The sequence below is a fragment of the Megalobrama amblycephala genome, linkage group LG5 (assembly GCF_018812025.1).
Source record: "Megalobrama amblycephala isolate DHTTF-2021 linkage group LG5, ASM1881202v1, whole genome shotgun sequence".
NCBI classification, from domain to species: Eukaryota; Metazoa; Chordata; class Actinopteri; order Cypriniformes; family Xenocyprididae; genus Megalobrama; species Megalobrama amblycephala.
In genome coordinates, this window is record NC_063048.1 from 19,414,040 (window position 1) to 19,440,392 (window position 26,353).

The 26,353-nt window shown below is 38.0% G+C and overlaps 1 protein-coding gene across 8 annotated transcripts in view; it reads left to right on the forward strand.

The window, feature by feature from the left end:
• syne1b (spectrin repeat containing, nuclear envelope 1b) overlaps positions 1–26,353 on the forward strand; it is a 141,802-nt gene that overhangs the window by 76,673 nt on the left and 38,776 nt on the right. For 7 of the 8 annotated variants that reach the window (XM_048191034.1, XM_048191032.1, XM_048191036.1 and 4 more), the window contains 39 exons: positions 690–1,007; positions 1,385–1,540; positions 2,063–2,236; positions 4,113–4,439; positions 4,694–4,846; positions 4,932–5,099; positions 5,399–5,575; positions 5,664–5,810; positions 6,034–6,159; positions 6,252–6,428; positions 6,857–7,122; positions 7,241–9,401; positions 9,848–10,185; positions 10,348–10,492; positions 10,595–10,813; positions 11,023–11,291; positions 11,662–11,827; positions 12,140–12,295; positions 12,425–12,577; positions 12,685–12,867; positions 13,007–13,144; positions 14,114–14,299; positions 14,405–14,527; positions 14,892–15,074; positions 15,672–15,815; positions 17,003–17,191; positions 18,859–18,999; positions 19,277–19,396; positions 19,482–19,643; positions 19,777–19,971; positions 20,096–20,257; positions 20,936–21,127; positions 22,263–22,397; positions 22,555–22,655; positions 22,767–22,920; positions 23,459–23,590; positions 23,849–23,998; positions 25,368–25,577; positions 25,658–25,759. In XM_048191034.1, coding sequence (XP_048046991.1) covers positions 690–1,007; positions 1,385–1,540; positions 2,063–2,236; positions 4,113–4,439; positions 4,694–4,846; positions 4,932–5,099; positions 5,399–5,575; positions 5,664–5,810; positions 6,034–6,159; positions 6,252–6,428; positions 6,857–7,122; positions 7,241–9,401; positions 9,848–10,185; positions 10,348–10,492; positions 10,595–10,813; positions 11,023–11,291; positions 11,662–11,827; positions 12,140–12,295; positions 12,425–12,577; positions 12,685–12,867; positions 13,007–13,144; positions 14,114–14,299; positions 14,405–14,527; positions 14,892–15,074; positions 15,672–15,815; positions 17,003–17,191; positions 18,859–18,999; positions 19,277–19,396; positions 19,482–19,643; positions 19,777–19,971; positions 20,096–20,257; positions 20,936–21,127; positions 22,263–22,397; positions 22,555–22,655; positions 22,767–22,920; positions 23,459–23,590; positions 23,849–23,998; positions 25,368–25,577; positions 25,658–25,759 — 8,898 coding nt within the window. The remainder of the gene's footprint in view (positions 1–689; positions 1,008–1,384; positions 1,541–2,062; positions 2,237–4,112; positions 4,440–4,693; positions 4,847–4,931; positions 5,100–5,398; positions 5,576–5,663; positions 5,811–6,033; positions 6,160–6,251; positions 6,429–6,856; positions 7,123–7,240; positions 9,402–9,847; positions 10,186–10,347; positions 10,493–10,594; positions 10,814–11,022; positions 11,292–11,661; positions 11,828–12,139; positions 12,296–12,424; positions 12,578–12,684; positions 12,868–13,006; positions 13,145–14,113; positions 14,300–14,404; positions 14,528–14,891; positions 15,075–15,671; positions 15,816–17,002; positions 17,192–18,858; positions 19,000–19,276; positions 19,397–19,481; positions 19,644–19,776; positions 19,972–20,095; positions 20,258–20,935; positions 21,128–22,262; positions 22,398–22,554; positions 22,656–22,766; positions 22,921–23,458; positions 23,591–23,848; positions 23,999–25,367; positions 25,578–25,657; positions 25,760–26,353) is intronic. The other variant, XM_048191037.1, reaches the window with a different exon arrangement.

The following is a 26,353-nucleotide window of genomic DNA, read 5'->3' on the forward strand; positions in this document are numbered from 1 at the left end:
TTTTTAATGACTAATGCTTTTTATATTTAGTTGTTATATTTAGACAAAAAAAGCCAAATAATTGATTATGTCATTAACAAATATTATAATGCTTAAGATAAGTAGTACATGTATATTCAAATATAATGATTTATGACAATATATGAATCAAATTTTAGACTTCATATTTTGTCTAACTTTGAAATTACGTTAACTAAAAAAGAGAAGTACAATTTCAGTTTACATCTTGGTTATAATTTTAGCATTTGAATATTTTTAGCTTTTTAATTAAGTTAGATTGTTTTAATATATTAATATTTATAACTAATTGTTACTTATAGTAGTTTATATTTAAATAATTTAAATTATATATTTATTTATTATATAAAAATTAAAATATAACTTAAGTTAGGTTATTTTTAATGTATTCATATTCATAATTAATTATTTATTACTTATACATATTTTCATATTTTTTTTTATTATATAATTTTAATTAAAATTAATTTAATTTAATTAATTTAAATAATTTTAAGCCATTCTTCAGCCACCTTGGAAGCCCCCCTAGCGGACCCAGCCCCCTGGTTTAAAATGACTTAAAAGTAATGCCATTTTTGGCCAATACAGTTGTGATCTACAATATTTTATGCATCCATATTCATATTTACATTTTTTTTGTAAGAAGAGAAATAACTAATATCTGTCTCCAGGAGCTGCAGGTGCACTGTACAGAAGGTCATGCTCTGCTCAACACACTTCTGGTAACCCGAGAGCAGGTGATTCCCTGGGGCGACCCGCAGTTAGAGGACCGATGCCTGGAGACAGTCCAGCAGGAGTGGGGCTCGTATCAGGCCCGGCTGGGTGAGACCAGATCTCAGCTCAACAGCGCTCTGGCCAAACTCCGGCAGATTGAGCAGAAGTTCCAGCGGCTGGATAACTGGCTCAAAGGGATGGAAACTAAAGGACAGTTACGCTCCGACCGTCGCTCTGACAGAGCAACAAAAGAGGCACAGCTACAGCTCCTCAAGGTTGGAACAGGAAACATTCACTAAAAAAAAAAATTATGTAGGATTTACTATTTGTGAACTTGCTATTACATTTCACAAATAGTCACAAAGAAACGACAATTAACGCATTGAATTAAATGTGAAATTTTGAAGTAGAAAGACTTGAAGACATATTTTCTTGTAAAATGTACTCCAGTAATCTTTTAGGTTTATTTACTACTTTGAAAAATAACTCTTAACAGCGTATTTACCATAAATCTGGATTGGTACACCAAAGGTTATAGGTTCAAACCCAAGTTGAGGTTATTCATGAACCTACAGTTGCTCCAAAAGAACAGTTCCAGTAGAATATATGTATGGATGGAATCAGTAATATGTTGTTGTGATTGATTGTTCAGGGTTGGCATGAAGAGGTGCTGGCCTATCAGGAGGAGATCGAGGGTCTCAGTGTCCTGGCCCAACAGGTTTTAGAAGAGACGCCCATAAGCAGCAGAGTCAGCACTAGAGCCACACAACTGACGTCACGCTATCATGCCCTGCTGCTACACCTGCTGGTACACTTTAAAAACACATTTACCTAACTATCTAAATTAAGACATACCATAAACCTTCTATAAAGTGTTTATAAATCTCATTTTACATTTTACATTTCCACAATTTTTAGAATAAAAAAAAAGAAGCAGTATTTACTTTATTTATGAATAGTCTTTCCAAGAGTAGTTGTGTGATATTTAGCTATGTGTAACTTCTTGAGGCAGTTTTGTACCTAAAGTACAGATAAGTAAACCCACAAAAAACATGAAGAAGGCTATCTAAATGGGGACATAACATATAATTATTTTGTTTTTAAATAAACCCATTTATAATTGTGGAAGACTAACTATAACTCAAACCTTACCCCTAAAAGACAACCTAAGGCATTTTTAGAATAATAAAAAAACATTATTTACTTATAAGGCACTCTTTCCTTCAAAGATATCTCATCATAATAAAGTCAGATTTAGATTATTTTTGAGGATATTTTGCCCTTAAAGTAATGATTTGAAATTTCATATTAATTTTATATGCATTTACAGGACACTATCAAGCAGCTGAAGGAGGAAGTGTCCAGTATTGAAGAATCCCAGAGTGTCTTTAGCACCTTCTCTGATTGGTTGAGCACAGCTCAAAAGAACTTCAGTAGTGTGAGCACCACTACCATTGATGTGGTCGATCGTGTTGCCATGGAGAAGAAGATGAAAAAATTAGAGGTATGACAAATATAATAATGATGACTTTTGATCAAAAAAATAATAAAGCAGCTTTATTAACTTAACTTTATAACTTTTGTTCAATAGTTTGGAGTCAATAAAAGACATTTATAATGTTTCAAAAGATTTCTATTTTAAAATAAATGCTATGGAGTCAAATTAATGCCTTAAAGTTTTGCACAAAAATAAAGTTTTGCAAAACAAAAAAAAAGAATTGAGCAATAAAAAAATGTTTTGCAAACAAAAATAAAGAATTGCAAAGGAAAAATAAAGTATTGAGCAGAAAAAAATAAGTTTTGCAAGCAAAAATAATAAATTGCAAAATAAAATAACGTAGTGCAAAAATAAAAATATAATCAATTACAAAAATCAATGACAGCTGTAATCTTATTTTATCTTTGCCACATATTTTTCATGCTCAAACCTACTAAATCATTTGCAACGCTCATTTTATTCTGCGTTTCAGTCAAGCGTGCGCTCACGATACTGGTTTTCTTTTGCGCTGCACTTTTCTGTGCGGATCTCTTTATGGCGCTGGTTTGACGTGGGGGTGGAGTCAAGAAACGGGGGCACGCCCCCGCGAAACACGTCATCGACAGGAGACGCAGATCGCAACAGAACAGATCAAGCATAGAGACAGAGCGCATTTATTATAATCTGAAAACCATGCCCACCGGGGGAAAAACAATCCAACCGGGGGAAAATCAATCCAACCGTCTCCAATGACTTTGTAATGCATGATGCTGCCTCCTTGTCTTTTCTGACTCATTACAAAAAACAGAACAATGCCTAAAAGCTGCTGTGTGACAAGGTGTACAGCTAACAAGCTAAAAACCCCAGAAATAAGTTTTTATAAGCTGTCGACCCCAAAAAACGAATGTTTAAGGACACAAAAGTGGATACAGGCAGTGAGACAGAGCGCAACAGGTCATATTACTATAAGAAATGCATTGGAGGGGGTCGTAATTGGCGACAACATATGCTAAACAAACCAACAAAAACAAACCATTCATTATTTTTAACCATGTCAAAGAATTATTTCACCTGTCGCTGATTACGTTCCCCTCCAATGCATTTCGCGGGGGCGTGCCCCCGTTTCTTGACTCCACCCCCACGTCAAACCAGCGCCATAAAGAGATCCGCACAGAAAAGTGCAGCGCAAAAGAAAACCAGTATCGTGAGCGCACGCTTGACTGAAACGCAGAATAAAATGAGCGTTGCAAATGATTTAGTAGGTTTGAGCATGAAAAATATGTGGCAAAGATAAAATAAGATTACAGCTGTCATTGATTTTTGTAATTGATTATATTTTTATTTTTGCACTACTTTATTTTATTTAGCAATTTATTATTTTTGTTTGCAAAACTTATTTTTTTCTGCTCAATACTTTATTTTTCCTTTGCAATTCTTTATTTTTGTTTGCAAAACATTTTTTTATTGCTCAATTCTTTTTTGTGTTTTGCAAAACTTTATTTTTGTGCAAAACTTTAAGGCATTAATTTGACTCCATAAAATGCTGCTATTTTCCATTCATCAAAGAATCCTGAAAAAAATATCAAGCAGCACAACTGTTTTCAATATTGATGATAATAATAAGAAATGTTTCTTGAGCAGCAAATCAGTATATTATAATGATTTTTGAAGGATCATGTGACACTGAAGACTGATGCTGAAAATTCAGCTTTGCAACACAGGAATAAACTACATTTTTAAATACATTAAAACAGTTCTTTTAAATATTACTGTCCCTACTGTATTTTTGATCAAATAAATGCATCTTAAGCATATGAGACTTCTTTCAAAAACATGAAAAAATCTCACAGACCCCAAACGGTAGCCCATATCCACATATGAAGTTCTTTATTTTATGTCTCAGGCTCTGCAGGGTGATATGGAGCTGGGTCACACCTTCCTGAAGATGATGCGTGAAAAGACTGATCGAGCCATGACGTTCCTGGAGGAACCCGAGGCAGAGAAGCTCAAGGAGGAAGTCGACACCAGACTCTCCCAGCTGGAGGCATTGATCAGAGCTCTGCGGTCAGAGCTTAGTGCCACAGAGAAATCTATACAGCTCTCCAAAGACTTCCTGGACAAATACAAAACTCAATCTCAATGGCTCACAGAGACAAAATCACTGCTGGCGTCCCCTGTGGAGCCAAAGGCTGAACTTTATCAAAAAAAGGCTCAGCTAGCCAAATATAAGGTGAGGAAAAAAATGATTTATTTTTGTGAGAAATTCAGATAATTGCAGTGAATTAGTTTTAATGTTTTATAAGGAGTTTTATTTTATCAAGTGGCCATTAATGGCAACATTCAGAGAGTGCATAGGCACAATATGATATATCACATCTCCATTTGTTTGAGCATGAACAATTATGCATAGCTTCTAATACAACCATCTTTAGAGAGTCATGTAAACCTTTCACTATGTCACATGCTTCCTTTGTCCCCCTCTAGACAATCCAGCAGACCATCCAGTCCCATGAGTCAGCTGTCAAATCGGTTATAGAGAAGGGAGATGCACTTCTTGAAACGATCCGGGACCCGTCTGTCAGTGAGAACATTGGCAAGCTGAAAGCCGAGTATCAAGACTTATGCAGTGATGCCAAGGTACTCTCATGCATAATACAAGACCCTTTGAAAATGTGTGTGTCTCTACTACCTGTGTTCCATGCATTTTGCTGGTCTGTCGTAGGTCCATGTTCAGAGTTTGACGGAGAGCGTGAGAGAGCATGAGGGCTATAACTGTGAACTTCAAGAAGTAGAGAAATGGCTGTTACAGATGTCTAGCAGGCTGGTCACCTCTGATTCCATGCAAAGTGGCAATTTAGAGACAGCCACACAACAGCTAGCCAGACATAAGGTGTGTACACTGTTATTATAGCTATTAATTATACCTTCCAGATATTCCATGAACAATAGCTTTGCAGCAACTTGCAAGCAATAAAATTACCATAAAAATCCATAAAATAAATAATCCATCCGGAAGTCACATAAACAATTTCATAGTCTGCTTCCTTTTGTATCACCTGGCATATTGCACTGTTTGTACATATTAATATTTTTAATACATATGCATAAATATATTTTGTTTGTAACTACTGACTTTTCTTAGCTTGATTTTGGTCAATTCTATTTCTGATTTGGTCTGTTTCTTCTCAGGCAATAATGGAGGAGATAGCTGGTTTTGAGGAGCGTTTGACCAGCCTGAAGGACAAAGGCGATCGTCTCACCAGTAGCTGCACAGAGCAAGTCCAGGCCAAGATCAGTCAGCAGATCCAGGCACACCAGCAGGGAACCAGAGACAGTTATTCGGCTATCTGCAGCACGGCTCAGCGTGTGAGCACTCCTGCTAATAAAGTATCTCATTATCAGAAATGTTGTCTTATTTATTTCATAGTCTAATGTTTAACATTTGGCTCATCAGGTGTATCAGAGTCTTGACCGTGAACTCCAAAAGTACGTCAGTCATCAGGACACCCTGCAGCAGTGTCAGACGTGGCTGTCTACCGTTAAAGAGGAAATCGAGCTGCAGGCGCAGACTCCCTATGGCCTTCAGGAGGCTCTGAAACAGGTAGATGCCACAGAGCAAGAGAGTGATTGTGTACTAACTGTTACAAACCGGCTTAGAAGGTGTCTGAACAGATTTAGACATATATATAAATTTAAAACCAGCTTAGAAGGTGTCTGAACAGATTTAAACATGTATATAAATTTAACATAGGCCTATTACTATTTAAATAAGCAGTACTTCAGTGTTTTTATGATATTTAGTTTTTTTAATGACTACTTCACAGGTGAAGCACTTCAGGGCCCTACAGGAGCAGGCCAGTACATATCTTGACCTGGTTTGTTCAGTGTGCGATTTATCTGATGAGTCTGTAAGAGCTACAGCTGCCAAAATACAGCAAACCAAAACAATGGTGAGTTTGACCATGCAGACTTAACTAAATACTGCTTTGGGATGTAAAAATAATCTAGTTAATAATAATGATTGATATTTTTAATTCTACAGATTGAGGACAGGATGATCATTTCTCAAGAGCTGTCAGATAGCTGGAGGGAGATTAAAGAGCAAAAACAGGAACTCTCAACACTTTTCCAGGACATGGAACAGCAATTGCAAAGTCTCTCCAGGAGACCTGCGGAGCTAGAGCCCAAGATTGCTCAAAACATGCTTGATCAAGCCAAAGTAAATATATGTGTCTGATCTTGATGCATGTAATAAAACTTTTTAAATGTATTTTTATATTTTTTAAAATGTTATGTATTTAATAAAAAAAAAAAAATATATATATATATATATATATATATATATATATATATATATATTTTCTATAAACGTACTGTATATATTGGTAAATGTAATGTAGGGTGGGGAAAAGTTGGCTATGATTTTATTGGTTAATATTATTTTTTACCTGCCCTGGCCTTGATTACATCAGCAGAAAAGGGACAAAAGCTAAATGTTTCAAATGTGGAGAAAGTTATTACATTTTTATTTTTAGAATAATGTGCACAGACACGGGAAGATTTATTTATAACATAAAAGAGTTTTCATTCCTCATGTTGTCTCTCTTTTAATGCTTGTCTTATCCTCTGTGCTCATGTTGCATGTAGGAATTTGGCCAGCAGCTTCAAAGCAGGCAAAGCACTCTGACTAAAATGACAGAACTTGTGAGTAAGCTGACAGAAGGGAAGGAGTCTCCTGAGCATACAGAGATTGGTCGACTGAGTCATGCATGGCTAGATCTGTGCCATCAGGCTAATAAATTGCAGGCTCAGAGAGAGGAAGATCTGCAGAGAACTAAAGAGTATCATGACTGTATCAGTGCCATGGAAGCCCTCTTTGAACAAGTGTCCAAGGAGTGGGATAACTTGGCCAGGTAGACCTATTACTCAGGATTTAGTGTAAATGTATTTGTATGACACTTTTAATTAGTGGTATACTGAAAGTTTAATTTGAGACTTTGGGACTTACATTATTCTTTCATGATTTTGTAGAACTGATGCTGAGAGTTCATCTAATCATTTGGAGGCTCTTCGGAAACTCTCAGTTGTTCTTAAAGAAAAGAAAAACACACTTGAGGACCTCAAAGAGCAGAAGCAAAAAGTTATGTACCACTTAAACCTGGATGACAAAGAGCTGGTGAAGGAGCAGATCAGCCACTTTGAGCAGCGATGGGCTCATTTAGAGAGCCTCATTGAGAGGAAGATCCAAGACTCCATTGTGACCCTGGAAGACATGGGCCAAGTTGAGGCCCGTTTGAGGGAAGCTCGCGAATGGGCCGAAGAGCAGCGGCCTGCCCTGTCTGAAGCCATGAAGATGAGTCCTCCACCTGAACTGGCACAGAGTTTCCTCTTTGACCATCTCACCATATGCAGTGAACTGGAAGTCAAGCAGCTTCTGCTGGCCCAGGCTATGAGTGATGCAGATAGAGTTTTAGCACATCTTGGGCTAAACGAAAGGCAAAGACTGCAGCAGCTCATCTCAGAAACTCAAGCAGAAGTGGAGTCCTTGAGTGTGAAAGTGGCTCAACGAAGGAAACACCTAAGCAAAGCTTTCACTGAGAGAACCCAGTTCCTGTTGGCTGTGAATCAAGCTATCACCTGGGTCCAACAGAATGAGAAGAAAGCACAAGCAGAGGAGTACATAGCCCTTCTTCCCGATGACCTATCTAAGCAGGTGAGGACATGCAGGAACATCCAGAGTAGCTTGAGGGCCTACCAGAGTGAGCTGACCTCCCTGTGGTCCCAAGGTAGGGATTTGATGAAAGATGCCTCTGAAGAAGAGAAATCAGAGATGCTAAACAAGCTCCAAGAGCTGCAGAATACCTTTGAGGTTGCCCTACAGAAGTGCAGCCAGAGGCTTCAAGAGCTGGAAAAAGTGTTGGTATCTAGGAAATACTTCAAGGCAGATCTTGAGAAGATATGCCAGTGGTTGAAGCAAGCTGATATTGTGACCTTCCCAGAGATCAACCTCATGAATGGAGATGCAGAATTAAGTTCGCAACTTACAAAATACCAACAAATATTGGACCAAGCCATGGAATATGAGAACCTTCTGCTAACTGTGCAAAGAACGGGTCAAGAAATACTTCCCACTCTGAATGAAGTTGACCATTGCTACTTAGATGAGAAATTAATAGCTCTTCCTCAACAGTACAATAATATATTAGGACTAGCCAAAGAGAAACAGGAGAAGATTCAGCAAGCCATTCTTGCCCGACAGGAATATGCCTCCTTTATTGATGTCACCCACAAAGCACTTAAAGAACTTGAGGAACAGTTCTACAACTTGGGGACGCAGTCTGTTAGCATTAAGACTGAGGAAGTTGTCAGTCTTCAGGCAGATTATAAAGCCCTCCTAGAGGAGTTAACCAATCTCGGACAAGCCGTCAGTGAGCTTAACCAGAAGAAAGAGGGATTTCGGAGCACTGGTCAACCTTGGAGACCTGAAGAAATGACCCAACTGGTTAGCCTTTACAACGGACTCAAAAGATTGATCGAGCAGAGGGTAGAACATCTCGACGACACTCTGGAATCTTTCGAGGACCATCAAGCAATGGCTATGCAGGTTGATTCTGAGCTGAAGGCCACCAAAGAGCAATTGGTGAAAGTCAATGCGGAGACGCAGTCAGCTGAGGAGAGATTGAAAAACTATCATGCCCTGGCCGCTAGTCTTCAAGGTGCCAGCTCTCACCTCACTCGACTCATGGAGCAGATGGATAACCTGGTATCCCACATGGATACCGCTGCACACGAGGCCTCAAAGCAGCGGGTGACCTCTTGGCAGGAAGAGCTTCAGTCCTTACAGTCATCTGTTGGAGAACTAATTATGGAGTGTGAAAACAGGTTTGTGCAGAGTAAAGACTTTGAGACCGAAGTCAATCGGACCTTAACTTGGCTACAGCAAATCAAAGATGAACTTGGCTCTGAGGTGGTGGTAGACGTCAAGGTTGAGAAGGTCCAGGAGGAGATCCGGAAGCAACAGATAATGCAAGAGGAAGTGCAGTCGAGGTTGAGGATAGTGGCGGCTCTTAGCACCAGAGAGAAGCAGAAGTACACCAGTGCCAATGAGCTTGTTCCTGCTCATGTGGACTCAAGTCTACAAGAGATGGCCAAGCTGGAGGCTGATGTTCAACGTGCCCTCAGCTCCAAACAGGCAAGTTCTATTGAAACCATCCATTTAACCAAGACTATTAGTTGAAGCACAAAAACCTTGCATATATGTTCACCATAATATGTTGTGTTTAAGATACTGTGCCCCAACATAGGATTCTGGTGTGCCTACCAGGCCTCTTAATAAGTTAAGCCAGCAAGAGTTCCTTAAAAAAACTCTTAAAAATAGATGTTCTTTATTGGCATATATGGTTCCATGAAGAAATGTAAGTGTCCATGGAACCTTTCCATTGCTCAAAAGGTTCTTAATATTGCAAAAAGTTCTTCACACTAAGAAAAAAAAAGTTATTTTAGGAAGTGTTACATGAACAGTTCTTGGAGGAACCCCAAAAAATTATCCTTCCATGGCATAGCTGCAAAAAAAAAACACTTTGTAATCTTACTTGTAAGCTTACTATTACCAAATAAATCCAAATGTTTCTCTTATAGATTACATTAGAGCAAGCTCTTGCCTTGTGCCAGAAGTATCACTCCAGAATGCAAGCAGCATGTGAGTGGCTAGAGGACGCTGTGGGCTTCTTGCAGCAGGCCAGTCTCGGGGTGGATGTGGAGAACTATGAGGAATGTTTGAGGCAACAAGAGGATATCATGGCCACTGAACAGGAGTTCCTGGGTGTTCTTGAGGAGCTGGAATCATTGCCACCTCAACTTGAAAACCTGGTCAACCCTACAGCCAAAGAGCAACTTCGACTTAGTGTGGAGTCTGCACAGCAGAGAGGTGTGGAGGTCAGAGACCAGCTGCAGTGCCACCAAGACATCCTAAACAGGTACAGTTTGGTACAGAGCACAGTTTTCCAAAACACTTGAGCTCTTATATATATTAAGGTTTTTTTGTTGTAAATTGGCCCAGGTTTTATGCTGATAAAGACTACTATTGTAGATTGTTGTTGGCCTGAATAATAATCAAAGTTATAATGTGACCTTTTTAGCTGTGTTACCCAGTGGAATTCATATCAGGAGGCCAGACAGACAGTCATTGAGCTGATGAATGAGGCAGAAAAGAAGCTAACAGAGTTTTCCACAGCCAAGGCTGCAACGGGCCAGGAAGCTGAAGAGAAACTCAGGAGTCATAAGGTGAAGTATGCCATATTGACTCTCTTTCTTTAGAAAATAAACTTGTTCAACTGTCTACATGATGATAAACCAATTCAAAATGGCTTCATCTTTTGCCTGCAGTCGTTAGTATCCATGGTGAACAGTTTTCAAGAAAAGTTGACTGGTCTGGAAGAGCAAGCGTCCCAGTTAGAGTTGATTGGAAGTGACGCCAGTAAAGCCACCATAAGTCGATCTATGACCACAGTGTGGCAACGCTGGACCAGGTTACGCAGTGTAGCAAGAGGCCAAGAGAGGGTGCTGGAGGATACGGCCCACGAATGGAGAACTTTCAGGGAAAAGGTGCAGTTTTACTTGTGGTAACAAATATTTCTGGTCTCCCCATTTGATGTTATGATGCTCTGTCTCTTCACAAATTATAGAAATGTTATAATACTGTAACATTTTAAATAGTAAATCAAATGGTTTGAAATGGTATATTGAATATTTATATCAGGTTAATGTCACAAAGAATTATATAGTTTTTCAAACAAGATAACTATGTTTTTTAGATGATGAAGGTTAGAGCTGTAACAGAAGAGCTGAAGGGCCGTGTTCCTGATTGCACTGCTGAAAAAGCCTCCAAAGCCACACTGCAGTCACATCTGGACCAATACGAACTGGTTGGTCAGGACTTAGAGAGGGAGCTGTCTTCTCTAACTCTCTTACGACAGTATGCTCTGAGCCTGCTACATGATGTGGAGGTGTCTGTGCCAACAGCTGATCATGAGCAATTACCAAGTCTGAAGGAGATCAAAGCCGTGCAAGATCAGCTGGAGAGGTGTGTAATATTTCTCCAAAACAATAATTATGAAATCCGGCACCAAAATATTATAATGTACAGTACAAAATATGCTAATATTTTTAAAACCTGTCAAAGAAAAGAGCGTACTGTTTTTAAGTAACACTAATATTGGCTAACACCAATATGATGACAGATATATTGTGCAATATTAGTTCAACTATTAATTCAACTGTCTATAGTAACCAATGTATTCGTAGCTTGTGCTAATAGTAAAACTGATTGCTAACCAGTTTAATGTTAGTGTAGTTTTGCTTCCAATATTGGCTTAAACAGATCAATGCTGATAATTGGCCTGTACCAGCATTATTGACTGAATGCTAATCTGTGCAATTTGTGTCTCTTGTAGTCTCCTGCAGAAGGCCAGGACAGGAAAGACTCGGGTCCAGCAGGAACTATTAGACAGGGAAGGTGTGGAGAGAGGACTGAGTCTGGTCAAAAGCTGGATCCAGGACTCCAGGGAGCTCCTGCTGAACCCAACATCTGATCTGGATATTCTGACACAAGAATTGGAGGTGAAAAAAAAAAAAGTGAAACAGTATTCAGTATCCAACAATGCTTCAAACTTTAGAAAGCTACACTGTTAACACTATTTTGCATGTTTAATTAGGTGAAGTTGAGCATTTTGCATTGTGGGATGCAGTATCCAATGCAGTATTTCTTGTATACTACACATTTTAGCAAATGCAGTGTGTCATCCTGGCTTTGCATGCATATAGAAGATTTACATATTGTGCACTGTATACATATTATAGTAGTAGTATGTAAACAGAATAGTAGAATGAATTTGCTTGAATTTGTCTTAATTGTATTTTAAATTTATGCAGGTGATGCATGGAGAGCTGATCACTCATCGTCAGAACGTGGACAAGCTTGCAGAGCAGCAGCAAAGTAAATATTTGGACCTGTATACTATTTTACCATCAGAGATCTCAATGCAGCTGGCTGAAGTTTCCCTGGCACTGGGATCCATTGAGGACCAGGTACATAATTACCCTTATTTTTTTATTGATTTAGTTTCTTTACCAAACCATAGGAGATCAATGTTTTGAACAATTTAACTTTAATACTTCATATTATAAGATATAAATGAATTAATCCATACCTTTTAGATTCAAGCCAAGGAGAGAGACATCCAAAAGACCAGAGTTATCAAAGAAGAGTTCAACTCCAGAATTCATGACGTGTCTGAAAAATTGAAGGCTGTTTCTACCACTCTGAAGGAAAAGGCCACTGATATTGACCAGGCCAAAGATGAGGCGAGAGTAAGTGTTGCATCCTAATAATCTTTATATTGATAATATTTCAGTGTGTTTTCTATAAACAAATGTTCACTGTCTTAAAGTACTTGAACTCCTTTCTGTATTTCCAGCGTCTCTGTGATGAACTTGACGGCTGTGGAAGAAATCTCTCTGAGCTAGAAGCCGCAGTGCAGGACTTTGGTCGCCGTAACCCTCTGATAGCCAGACAGCTGGCTGATGCAATTGCCAAATTACGAGAGATCCATCATCACACTCTTCGACTGGCTGAATATAAGACTATATGGCTGAAGAAGGTAAGATACATTATGTTTTACTAATAGACAAAATGAACATTCAGCTAATAGGAAAAAGACAGTCTATTCAATTGTTTATGACCTTTGTGAGTCATTCTAACTCTATATGTGATGTGATGCATTTTTTTTTTCTGATAAGGCTGATGCACATCTAGATGAGTATAACGAGATGTTTGAGTTCATAGTGAAGTGGACAGACAGAGCCAGGAGCCTGGTGAAGGCCAACATCATCTGGAACTCCTCCTCGCACCTGCAAGAACAGATCAGGATGTATCAGGTGAACCACAACACACAAATCTAATGTGTGTAAAACATTTAAAGGATTAGTTCACTTCTGAATGAAAATTCGAAAAGAAATTAAGGTTTTTGAGGAAAAAAACATTCCAGAATTCTTCTCCATATAGTGGACTTCAGTGGGGTTCACCGGGTTGAAGGTCCAAATTGCAGTTTCAGTGCAGCTTCAAAGGGCTCTATGCGATCCCAGCCGAGGAATAAGGGTCTTATCTAGTGAAACGACCAGTCATTTTCTAAAAGAAATGATATACTTTTAACCACAAATGCTCGTCTTGCACTGCTTTGCAATGTACCATGCATTACGTTGAAAGGTCACGTGTGACATAGGCGGAAAGTACCGCGGTAGTGCGAAAAACTAATTTCTAAACATCTAATTTTCCACTCCTACTTCAAAATCGTCCGATATCATTGTTTTACCTTTTTTTGTAAAGGGCGTTTCACTTAATCTTTAATCTTAATCTTGTAACTTTGCTTCATAGACACTGGATCGGTACTTCCGCCTACGTCACGCATGACTTTTGTAACGTAATTACATCATGCATGCGGATCGCAGAGCTAGTGCAAGATTTTAACCATTTGTGGTTAAAAAGTATATAATTTTTTATATAATTTTTTAGAAAATGACCGATCATTTCGCTAGATAAGTCCCTTATTCCTCGCCTGGGATTCGTGTAGATCCCTTTGAAGCTGTATTTAAACTGCAATTTGAACCTTCAACCAGGTGAACCCCACTGAAGTCCACTATATGGACAAGAATCCTGGAATGTTTTCATCAAAAGCCTTAATTTCTTTTCGACTGAAGAAAGTACACATGAACATCTTGGATGACATGGGTGTGAGTAAATTATCAGGAAATTTACATTCAGAAGTTAACCAATCCTATTAGTCCCTTTTGGTGCAAATATCTGTTGTCTACAGTGACAATTAATAATCTGTGCTTTTGACCCTGAAGTCTGTTCTGCGTGAGTCGCGTGAGCTCCATGGTGATCTTGAGGCCATGCAGGAGAAGGTGGAGATACTGTCTGAGACGCTGCAGGTGGAGGCCATGGGACAGCAGGTGTCAGAACTGAGCCGTCACACTGAGGAGCTAGAGCAGAACATCAGATCACGACTGCAAAGTCTACAGGACGCAGCAAAGGTTTTCATGCCCCTAAAACTATTTCCTCCTTCCTCAGATTTGAATATATTATATATTCTGTTAACTACAAAAGCTCAGCATGACTGACTTTGTATTTTCTTTTAGGATATGGAGAGGTTTGAGAGTGAAGTGAAGGCCCTGCATGTGACTCTGGAGCAGGTTCAAGCCACTCTCACGTCTCCTGAACTGGCCCGACTGAGTCTAAAAGAGCAACTGACTCAAAGACAGGTACGCTTATATGCTTTGATCCTGAACATACAAGTTATTTGAGCCGTATAATTCCATGCACAGCCTACTTGACTATAGGGGTAATAAAATTGATTTTAAGTATAAATTTAGTTATGGAGCAGCGGCTTAGTAGTTAGTTCAATCCAGTTTGATCCTGTCCTCCTTCCTCTTTTCCCAGCCTCTCTGCTCTCTTCTAAATAAACAAGCTGTAAAAATGTGTCTGGCTGTAGTGTAAGTGGTTAAAGATCTGGTAACAGAAAAGTTTGATGAATTATTGAGTGCTTTCTGTAAACCTGGATTACATAGTTTAGTGTATAAAGAAGGGAAGCCCTTTTTGTAGAATGGATTTTGTTTGTTTTTTCAGCGTTTGCTGGCAGACATGGAAAGCTTCAAGCAGCAGGTAGAGGCTGTGCAGGAGTGTCAGAGCGCTCTAAGAGTACCTGAGGAAGTGGTGACCAGTTTGTCCATTTGCCGCACTGCTCTGAATCTGCAACAAGAGGCCAGTCAACTACAGCACACTGCCATCCAGCAATGCAACATCCTGCAGGTAGGTGGCACCAGAAGGGAGTAAAGACACCTGCTCAGCTGCTGGTCTTGATATTAGCACCAAATACATGTTAAATGCTGCATTCGATTTACCTCGGAAGTCGGGATTCTGGATTCTGAAGTCAGGGTTGTTGCTGTTCCTCTGAGTTTCCAAGTCAGCACTCTGACATGAGGGGGCATTCCAGTTAAAAGTTCCCACTGGGAACTCAGAATTTCCAACTTCTGAGTATATATGGAACACAGCATAAAGTTATCCTGAATCAGGATATGAGTGTTTTTAGCTTATTAGGCACAATTGCTGTGTTTGTTTTATGATCTATCAGAAGGGATTCTAAATTAATGTATTCAGATGGTTAGTTTTAGAGTGTGTCTAATGTCCCCACAAAAACTAGGCCAACATCATTAAGTGTACATGATGTAACAGCTCCGTAAAGGAACTAAATAGTGTATTAATTTTGCATTTAAATATTTCAAAGGTAGGGTTAAGGGGTAGGGGTAGGGTGTATTAATTATAATTAACCTTGATTAAGAATAATAGAAGACCAGTAGGACGTCCCCATTATGATATAAAAATAAATGTTTGTGATATCTGTTTTAGGAGGCAGTGGTGCAGTATGAACAGTATGAACAGGAAGTCAGAAACCTGCAGGGCATGATTGAAGATGCTCACCGGGTCATTCAGGACCAACCTGTGAACACCAGCAACATCCAAGAGCTGCAGGCACAAATTAATCATCATGAGGTACAGTGTTATTTTAGTATAATTTGTACTATTATAATATTTACTAATATTAATATAATAATAATATTTATTAATATTTTGAATTATATTTTTGTACATTCTCAATTTTCATTTTATGTTTTAAGTTTTAGTAATTTTATTTTTTTGTCAATTTTTTTAATTATTTTTTAATGTTTATATATAGCTTTAATTTTATTTCAGTTTTAGTTTTAGTCATTTTAGTACTTCAACTTGCACAAAATTCTATTTATTTCAGTCACTTGCTATGGTAAAATTTCTAATTTTCATTTACGTTTAGTTTTTTCATCTAATATTTATATTTATATTTTATTTTTAGCTTTATTTCAATTGCCAAAAATTTCAATATTTTGTACATAATGTACATAAATATTTCAATAGTTTTAACTTTAGTTAACAATAGCAACATTGATGAGGTGCCATGTATATTCAGCTCCACTCTAGCTACGTTTCCATCCACCTATTTTTATGCGAATTATGGATTATAGCTAAAAACCTGGATGAATGGAAATGCCAAGATGTACATAAATTCTAAAAATGTACATAAAAAAATGTATGCGCTCAATTGAGGCGAATAATTTTTTAATCCAAAAAGATGACATGCACATAAACTAGGATGGAAACAGAATTACCGAATAAATCCCTTGATGTGCAACAAAAAACTCACATGACTTTTCCTCAACAGAGGATTTAATTTGATAACTGGAGTTACCAGTGGACCAGTTTCATTGCACAGCATCTCAAATGTTGGTCTAAAATGTCTGAGCCAAAGTCTGTCATCAAAATGGTTGGGTATAATGTACACCCAGACCTGACACATTGCGATTATGATGTACGAAAAAGAGCCAGAGTGGCTTTCCAATTTGTTGCATCTTTAATTTTTATTAAAGATATTTTGCACCAATTTCCCAGGAAGTGATGATATAGTTCTCTTGAACACATGGGATGGAAACAAACAAATATTTTATGCAATATTACAAGTTTGTACTTAAGTTAAATTCACAACTTTGGATGGAAATATAGCTACTGTCTTCAAATCTTTGTTGACTTTATTTTTAATGTCTACTGTTTGTGGTTAGCCAGACTGATCTTTCCTGTTTCTTGCATTAACCTAAAAGGCAGCTAAATAACATCTACTGTCATATTTGTGTTTATTGTTATCTAAACAGGAACTGGCCCAGAAAATCAAGGGCTATCAGGAGCAGATTGCATCTCTGAACTCCAAATGTAAGATGCTAACGGTGAAAGCTAAACACGCCACCACACTCCTGACAGTGAGTGATGCAGAGGGTTTAACCGAGAGTCTTGAGGAACTGGATGGTGATGCTATTAAAAGAAAGTCCCAGTCACAAGTCATGGTACGTACTTCTGAACTTGGGCGTGACAGTATAATCATGGGATAAGGAAACAAACCCGAGTGTTAAATGTCTCAAAAAGTGATTGCTGTTTGTTCTTGTATTCTAAATAATTGTGTGCACTACAAAAATCATTTTTAATCATGTTTTAATCGTTTAATCAGAATATTTTTCTTGTATTAAAAATATACAATCATCCTTAAAACAAGGTAAATTTACTTGAGAAGCAAATGACATAAGATATTAAGACTTGTTACCCTTGAAAAGGTTTCTAATCCAAATTGAGGAGAAATGGATCTTAAATATCTTTAGTTTCTATTTGAAATTTGAATGACTATAATAGGTATACGTAGCTTCCACCATGAAAATAGCCAAAGAAGCTGGCATGGCTTTAAAGGTGCCCTAGTTTTTTCACAAGATGTAATATAAGTCTAAGGTGTCCCCTGAATGTGTCTGTGAAGTTTCAGCTCAAAATACACCATAGATTTTTTTAAATTAATTTTTTTAACTGCCTATTTTGGGGCATCATTAAATATGCACCAATTCAGGCTGCGGCCCCTTTAAATCCTCGCGCTCCCTGCCCCTGAGCTCTCGACTATAAAACAAACAAAGTTCACACAGCTAATATAACCCACAAAATGGATCTTTACAAAGTGTTCGTCATGCAGCATGTCTAATCGCGCAAGTATGGTATTTATTTGGATGTTTACATTTGATTCTGAATGAGTTTGAGGTTTTGTTCCGTGGCTAACGGGCTAAAGCTAACATTACACAATGTTGGAGAGATTTATAAAGAAAGAAGTTTATGAATGTTTATGAATTATACAGACTGCAAGTGTTTAATAATGAAAATAGCGACGGCTCTTGTCTCCGTGAATATAGTAATAAACGATGGTAACTTTAACCACATTTAACAGTACATTAGCAACATGCTAACGAAACATTTAGAAAGACGATTTACAAATATCACTAAAAATATCATGTTATCATGGATCATGTCAGTTATCATTGCTTACCTAGTCTGATGATTCAGCTGTGCACATCCAGATGTTAATACTGGCTGCCCTTGTCTAATGCCTTGAACATGAGCTGGCATATGCAAATATTGGGGGCGTACATATTAATGATCCCGACTGTTACGTAACAGTCGGTGTTATGTTGAGATTCGCCTGTTCTTCGGAGGTCTTTTAAACAAATGAGATTTACATAAGAAGGAGGAAACAATGGAGTTTGAGACTCACTGTATGTCATTTCCATGTACTGAACTCTTGTTATTCAACTATGCCAAGGTAAATTCAATTTTAAATTCTATGGCACCTTTAAAAAAAACTTGCCTATTTAATGAAAGATTCTTACCTTATTGGCATTTCTTGTTTTAAGCCTAAACCAAAGTTAGGTCTAAAACAAGAAAAATAAATTCTCTGAAATCTTGCATTATCTTACACAGTTTTGCTTCTCTGGTAAATACAACTTGTTTCAGATATTTTTGCATGCAAAATAAGAGATCAATTTGCAGTGTGCTGACTAAAAACTGTCCCTCTTACCTGAATGGTTTTTATTTACTCATCTCTCAGCGATCATTGCATGTCATAATCAATTAACTTTACAGCTCTGAACTGATTGACTAATATCTTCTGCTTCTTGACTGTCCCTGCTTGTGATGCTGTCAGATGTCAGCTGGTCGCTGTCAGTCTCTCCTGTCTCCTGTGACAGAGGAGTCTGGGGAGGAGGGCACCAGCAGTGGGATCTGCTCTCCTGCTTTCTGTCGATCTCCCTCTCCTGTCACTAACACTGAAGCAGTCATTAGCAAGGTATTAGCAGTAATGTCAAAGCATATGGTGCCAAATCTTATTTTTAGCAGACTTTTACCCTACTGCCTTTTTGCAATGATCAGTTTCACCTTAATTTTACTCAACACATTTTTAAAGAAATTTAGGTTTGGAATGGAAACCTAACATACTGTCAACTGCATAGTGCATGCTGTATACTGCATACTATTTATGAAATAGCAGTGCAGTGACTTTTGTAGCACATTAACGTGATGTATTTTATTTTCCATTGTTTTCTCTTGGACTGTCCTTTATGTAGATGTCCATGGGAAGGGCCACTCTCACCAGAGCTCCCATCCAGGAACTGTACAATCCCGCGCTGGAGTCTGTAGCCAGTTTAGATGATCTTCAGCGCTCTTGGGAGACCCTGAAAAATGTGGTACGTTGGTCTTTTGTGTTCAACAATCAGATGCAGCAGTATTTAAAATCTGGTCTTTAACTTTTGATTATTTTCATGTTTGCAGATAAGTGAAAAGCAGAAGACGCTCTACGAGGCTTTGGAGAAGCAGCAGCGCTATCAGGGATCTCTACAGTCCATCTCTTCTAAGATGGAGTCCATCGAGACCAGATTAAACGAGCCCCCTATGCATGATCTCAGTCCTGACAGACAAATGGTCCTACATCAGGTCAGTGGATTCTGGATTTGAAGTTCTGAAGGATTTTCTTTGTTGCTTTTGCTCCAGCTGTAGATTATAGGAGCTGTATAAGAATATGACTGCAAAACAAAACCAAAACCATCATACTGCCATATTCCTCCAGAATCAGATGGAGGAAATTATCAGACTGCAGGATGATATAGACGGACTTCAGTCCAGCTTCACAGAAGAGCTGATGTCCGATGCCGTGGATTCGGACTCAGCGGATCAGTTGGCCATGCAGTCCACACTCACTGTGCTGGCGGACAGGATGGCCACCATCCACATGAAGGCTTCAGGAAAAAGGCAACTTCTTGAGGTATACCTTGAATAATAATTTCATTATTATTTATTGTATTACATTTATAAATTAATTGTATTACATTTGAACTCTTTAAAGATGCCCAGTAGATATTTATAGATGTTTATGGTGATGTGCATAGGAGCGACTGAGTGAACGTGTGGAAAAGCAGCAGCAGGCGCAGGCTTTACAGAGCTACCTGAACCAGGCAGACCAGCTGGACCAATGGCTGCAGAGCACTCGTGGTAACATCACTTCCTGCTCTCAGGACTCAGACATGGAAGAGCAACTCAGAGACTGTCAGGTTAGAGTGCCCCCTACTGCCGAGTACTAAAATATATAAATTATTTATAATTTACTTTTTAATCTAAGAAAGTAAATGTATTATTTTGTGCTACCTCACGACATTAAGGCCTGCTTTGTGTTTTTAAATGAATGTGTTTTTGTTAACCCCTCAGAGAACAGGAAGTTTTGTTATCTGTAAACAGCAGTATTAGAAGGCTTCTGAGCATTCAGATGGATTGATTCTTAAGCGTCTGTGGCACGAGCCGTAATCAGATTATGTAAATGCCTCAGCACCGTTCACAGTTATAATGGCTCTTGAGGATATTAGAGGATTCCTGTGAGACGATTGGTGCTCACTGGAATTCTGTTCCGCCTCTTATTGCATATTCATGAGGGTAGCTGCAGCATTGGTTGTTACAAACTGGCAGATGTCCCGCTGCGAAACACCTCAAGTTTTTTTAGAGGCATATGCAGTGTCTTGACACTTTGACAAGTGAATTTTGGATACAATTTCTAAGTACATTTATACATTCCTGTTGTTATCCTAAAGAATGCATGTTTACTGGGAGCATGGCACATGAGGGATTATGGATAATGCACAGCGCTGTAGGTGTTGGTAAGGTCCTGGAATGAGAACGGGGCTGTGCAGAGCTGCAGAACCATGTTTGAGCTGGCCTCACTTCTGTTGCTCCTGCAGAACATGCTGCTGGAAATCGAGGAGAAAGTGCTGGCTCTCTCCGAGCTCTCCAGAAACAGTGAGAATCTTCTGCTGGAGGGCCGACCGGAGAACAGGGATGACGCGGAGCAGCTCACCAGGAAATTGCGTACGCTGAAAGGCAGCCTGCTAGAGCTGCAGAGGATGCTGCAAGACAAGCAGATCAACATTCAGGTGGGACTTGACCTCTGAATCAAGGCTGGAAACTTAGACATGTTTGTTCTAGAGGTTTATTTGGGAACATTAGAAATTAAAAATTACCCATTAAAAGTACCCAGGCTAGATGTTTAGTACTATAGTACTTTGATTGATATATGTCAAGATTATAATGAATTATGACACTTATGCATGTACCACATATAATTGTATTATAGGGTACTCCAAGTTTCTTCAAGTTTCATGCCCAAAAACATTATAATGGTACATAATAATAATAATACATTTTATTTGTATAGCATCTTTTATAAAATGCATCTTAAAATGGTTCAAAAGTGAGAATTAAAATATTTATAAAAAATAAAGCATAAAAGCAAAAAAAAAATTTTTTTTTGTATGTGTATGTTTTTCAGCCTATTTTTAAAGTTTTTAAAGACTAAAAACTTTAACTGTATTTTTTCTAAAAAGAATGGTATATGTTAAAGTAAACAAGGTAAGTAGGTACAGTACAGGATTTTGAAATGTAATTGAAAATAATGTCTCAATGCAAGCAATCTCAATTTTACAAAAATAGATTTTAATAAAATAAAATATAATATAATATGCTTTATTATAACATATTAAAATAAAATAAACATAATATAAAATAACTGGTTTTATTAAAATAAAATAGGTATTTTACAATAAAATAAAATATCATTTTACATACATTGTATACAATATATAATTTTTTTTATATATTTTGGAGTCAAATGTGACCCAGACATGGTTTTTGTGAGATTCTCTGTCTCTTAAAGTGTTGTCTTTTATGTCCTGCAGGCGACTTTAATTTGGGAGGAATTGAGAGGCCCTGAAAGAACATGTGTAATAATATATCACATCATAGGTGTTTTGCTTGTCACGTGCAGAATAATTCAGCAGCACTGGGTCTGAATACCACAATTTCATGCATGGCTTCCTCTTTTCCTGCTGTTATTTACAAGAATATTATGGAATATGAGAATGATGACTGATGATTTGATTCATGATTGGATGATCTTTTGATTTTGATTTTTTTTTTTTATTATTGATTAATTTCCAACGAGGTAATTTTGGTATTAAAGTCTATTAAGCCACTTTAAGTACTCATGTTTGCATTTTCCTTCTCCTGCAGGAATCCCTTCAGGAACCGTCAGACTCCAGTGAATCAGACTCCAGTCTCTCCCAGAGTCCAAACATGCAGGACTGGCTGGCCCAGGCCCGCTCCACACGCAGCCTACAGCACCAGGACACCCTCCAGAAACAGAAGGTAACATTTTACAAGAAGAAAACTGTTTTAAATGGCGAAACAATAGATCTAGAACTATCAACATTGTGTCCTCCAGTGGGACTGAACCTGTAATAAGTTGTTTTAAATACGAAAGCATCTACTAAATGAGGAATGATAATATATTATGTTAATTTAGGAGCTTGAAGAGCAACTTGAAGAGCAAAAGAAGCTGTTGAAATCTGTAGCAAGTCGTGGAGAGGAAATACTCACCCAACAAGCATCACCTGTCAGAGCCAGGTATCATGAACCTGCATTTCTCTCTCTCTGCTGCTCACTGTTTCCTATAATTTTTACCTCAAACTTTTACTGAATCTCGCTTTACATTTCTGTCTGTCAAATCTTCTGCAGTGCGACGGAGATCCTGTCCCCCGATATAGAGCTGGATGGAGACAGTCAGGCCGTGAAAAAGCACAGGAGAAAGAGATGGGAAAGTCTGAAAAAAGACATGGCCACTAAACTACAGCTCCTCATGAACACCCTGGAGCAAGACAGCAAACAACCGGTACATTGATTACTTTAAAGTCTCCACATAGCTGAAATGTAGAGTAGTTCATCAGGATTTTAGATTAAAATGCATATTTTAGGTCAGCAATTTTTAATCACCTTTCAAGTTTTTTGCAGTTTGCTTAATTAGTTATAAAATGTGACATGAAATTCTAAAAGTGCTTACATTCAATTAATGAGTATACATTTACATTAATGCAATTGGCAGACGCTTTTATCCAAAGCAACTTACATTGCATTTAAGGTATAAATTTGATTAATTCATGCATTCCCTGGAAATCAAACCTATGACCTTGGCATTCCTCTCATAAATCTATTTATCAATCTGTGTTGCATACTACTATCAGTCTCTCTTTCATTCTTTGTGTATTTGGGTTCTCAACTATCATTATATTTAAACTTTAACACTATTCTTTTTGCGGCCTGGCTGCCTTCAGGGAATACTAAAATTCTTGCATAACTGGAGCACAGTTGTAATATTCGGAAACTCTCTCTGTTGGTGGAGTGTTTTGTGAAAGTTTTATATTTTCTAACAGTTTTACTCCAGAACTGCTTGTGTGAAGACTGCCGCCCCGGTTTATAAGAGAGAGACTCGCGTCCAGGACAAGTCCAGCCTGATGTCCCTGCACAGTGGATTCAGTCAGACAATAAAGGAAATGACCCCTCAGGTAGCATCATTATTATAAAACAGTTCTGGCTCTTTAATGCATACAGTTGTGACAGTTGTAACAACACAGTAAGTTCCTTAACAGCCTACACTTAGGCTAAAGAACTGTATTACTTGCTATTATAAACATTTACACCCCTTAACCATGGTAAAATCACTAAAATGCACAACCTATTGCTTAACTTAACAGCTTATCATATTAACATGTGCGTTGTTGGTGTCCTGGTAAACAGTGTATAATGTGTGATTGTTTCTACAGGCCACAGAGCAGGAGGTCATTCTGATGGAGCAGCAGCTTTATTCAGCAGTCACAGCCACTTCCTCTTGGGTGGATGATGTGGAGAACACACTGTTTTCTGGCCCTGCACTGCTGACGGAGAACGCTGAGACACAACTGTCCACATATGAGGTCTGAACTGGTGGCAAATTTTGCTAACTAATATCTAATTCCTATGAGTCATCATATTCTCCCACATTCAGTTCTCCAGATGCTTGTTTCTTATTAAAGACATTTTACACTAAACAATATAATATTATATAGCCTCATATATATGAATTCTGGACAATAATGTAAACCTAAGAAACTTAAATTACTTTTAAAAATACATTTTAAATTATTAAAACTATTATTTATATTACTAAAGAATGTTTATGTTTTCTATTATTTTAATAAAAAAACAAAACATTTTAATTAGAGACAAAATCCAGGTTATTGTACCCTATGGGCCAGATTTACTAAACGGGGCAACTTAGCATGACAGCGCAATTCCACTCTATATTTTAGTATTATTTATAATCTTTTATGGTGGTTATAAGTTTATAAACTCTTTCCCCGCCAGCTTTTTTTATTAGTATTATTATTATTTAAAGTTGCCAGCGCCAGCATTTTTGATAATTTTCACAAAATTTCATGGCCATCAGAATATTTTGTTATATAAATATCTGAACATTGAATATATATCAGAAGAAAGAACCGAGCCTCTGCTTAAAAAAATTATTCTAGCTTCTAGTGTTGTCAAAAGTACTGACTTCGATACTAAGTCGATACTGAAATTTTACAAATGTGAAGCTTTGAGCGTTATTGAGTGGATTTGTAAACACTTCTGATTGGCCATTGTGTTCAGACACTCAACATATGTGTCTGTGAGCATTTGAAAGCACACCAAAGTGTTTAAAAATGTTTTAAAGCGGGAGCTTTTGAAAGCAGACGTCTATCAGCGGACCGGTCCAAGTCCATACCAAGTCGGTACTGAAATTTTAAAAATGTGATGCTTTGAAGCATTGATCATTGTAGCCAATCACAGACATATCTGATGAGAGTATAAACACAGTGGCCCATCAGAGGTGTTTACGAATCCGCTCAAGAGTGCTCAAAGCATCACATTTTTAAAATTTCAGTACCGACTTGATATCGAAGTTGGTACATTTGACAACATTACTAGCTTCATGCATTCTTTTATCAACACTTGAATGTAAGTGTCATTTGATCATTTTGATCAAAAAAGCTAAGAAAAACACCATTTTTGTCAAAGATTTTGTCTGGATCAGATTCAGAACGATGATCAAAGTAGAGTAGAGTAAAGTAGATTGAGTAGGTCACATCCATCAACACCCCCAAAGCTTGAACAATCCTGTACCTCTTCATGGGTCACTAATGCGTAAGCATCAACAGTGCGAAATATAGCCAATAGTGAGAAGTAATACCATAGACAGAGCTGTAGAATTAAATTAAACACATTTATAAATATCTTATCTATATTTTTTTGCTGGCCTCGCAGACATTGGGAAAAGAAGTGACAGAGGTGACCAGGGAGGTAAGCCATAGCCAGGGCCTGATCGGCGGCTCTGTGGGTCTATCTGAAGAAGAGCAGACCCTGATGAAGGACACTCTTGACTGTCTGTCCCGACGCCTGGGAGCCCTGGACTCAGCTCTGGACCACCGCTGTGACACCATGCGGAGCAGAATGCGGGAGCTCACGGCTTTCCAGGTGGGAATCACTCTTGATGGGCGCCATTCTGTATTTCAATTTAGCACTGCAACATCTTCTTAGTTCCTGTTTCTTTTCAGACGGAGTTGCAGCAACTCTTTACAGCAATTAGTGAAAGCAAGTTCCAGGTTATCCAGAAAATGGCAGGAGTTCTTGACCACACAACAACTAAACAGCTTGAAGTAAGAAATGTTCATATTTGATTATTAAAGGTGCTCTAGAACTTTTTTTTTAAAGATGTAATATAAGTCTAAGGTGTCCCCTGAATGTGTCTGTGAAGTTTCAGCTCAAAATACCCCATAGATTTTTTTTTTATTCATTTTTTTAACTGCCTATTTTGGGGCACAATTAGAAATGAGCCGATTCAGGGTGTGTGGCCCTTTAAATCTCGTGCTCCACGCCCCAAGAGCTCGCGTTTGCCTTAAACAACATAAAAAAAAGTTTAAACAGCTAATATAACCCTCAAAAGGGATCTTTACAAAGTGTTCGTCATGCAGCATGTCTAATCGCGTAAGTACAGTGTTTAATTTGATGTTTACATTGATTCTGAATGAGTTTGAGGCTATGCTCCGTGGCTAACGGCTAATGCTACACTGTTGGAGAGATTTATAAAGAATGAAGTTGTGTTTATGCATTATACAGACTGCAAGTGTTTAAAAATGAAAATAGCGACGGCTCTTGTCTCCGTGAATACAGTAAGAAACTATGGTAACTTTAACCACGTTTAACAGTACATTAGCAACATGCTAACGAAACATTTAGAAAGACAATTTACA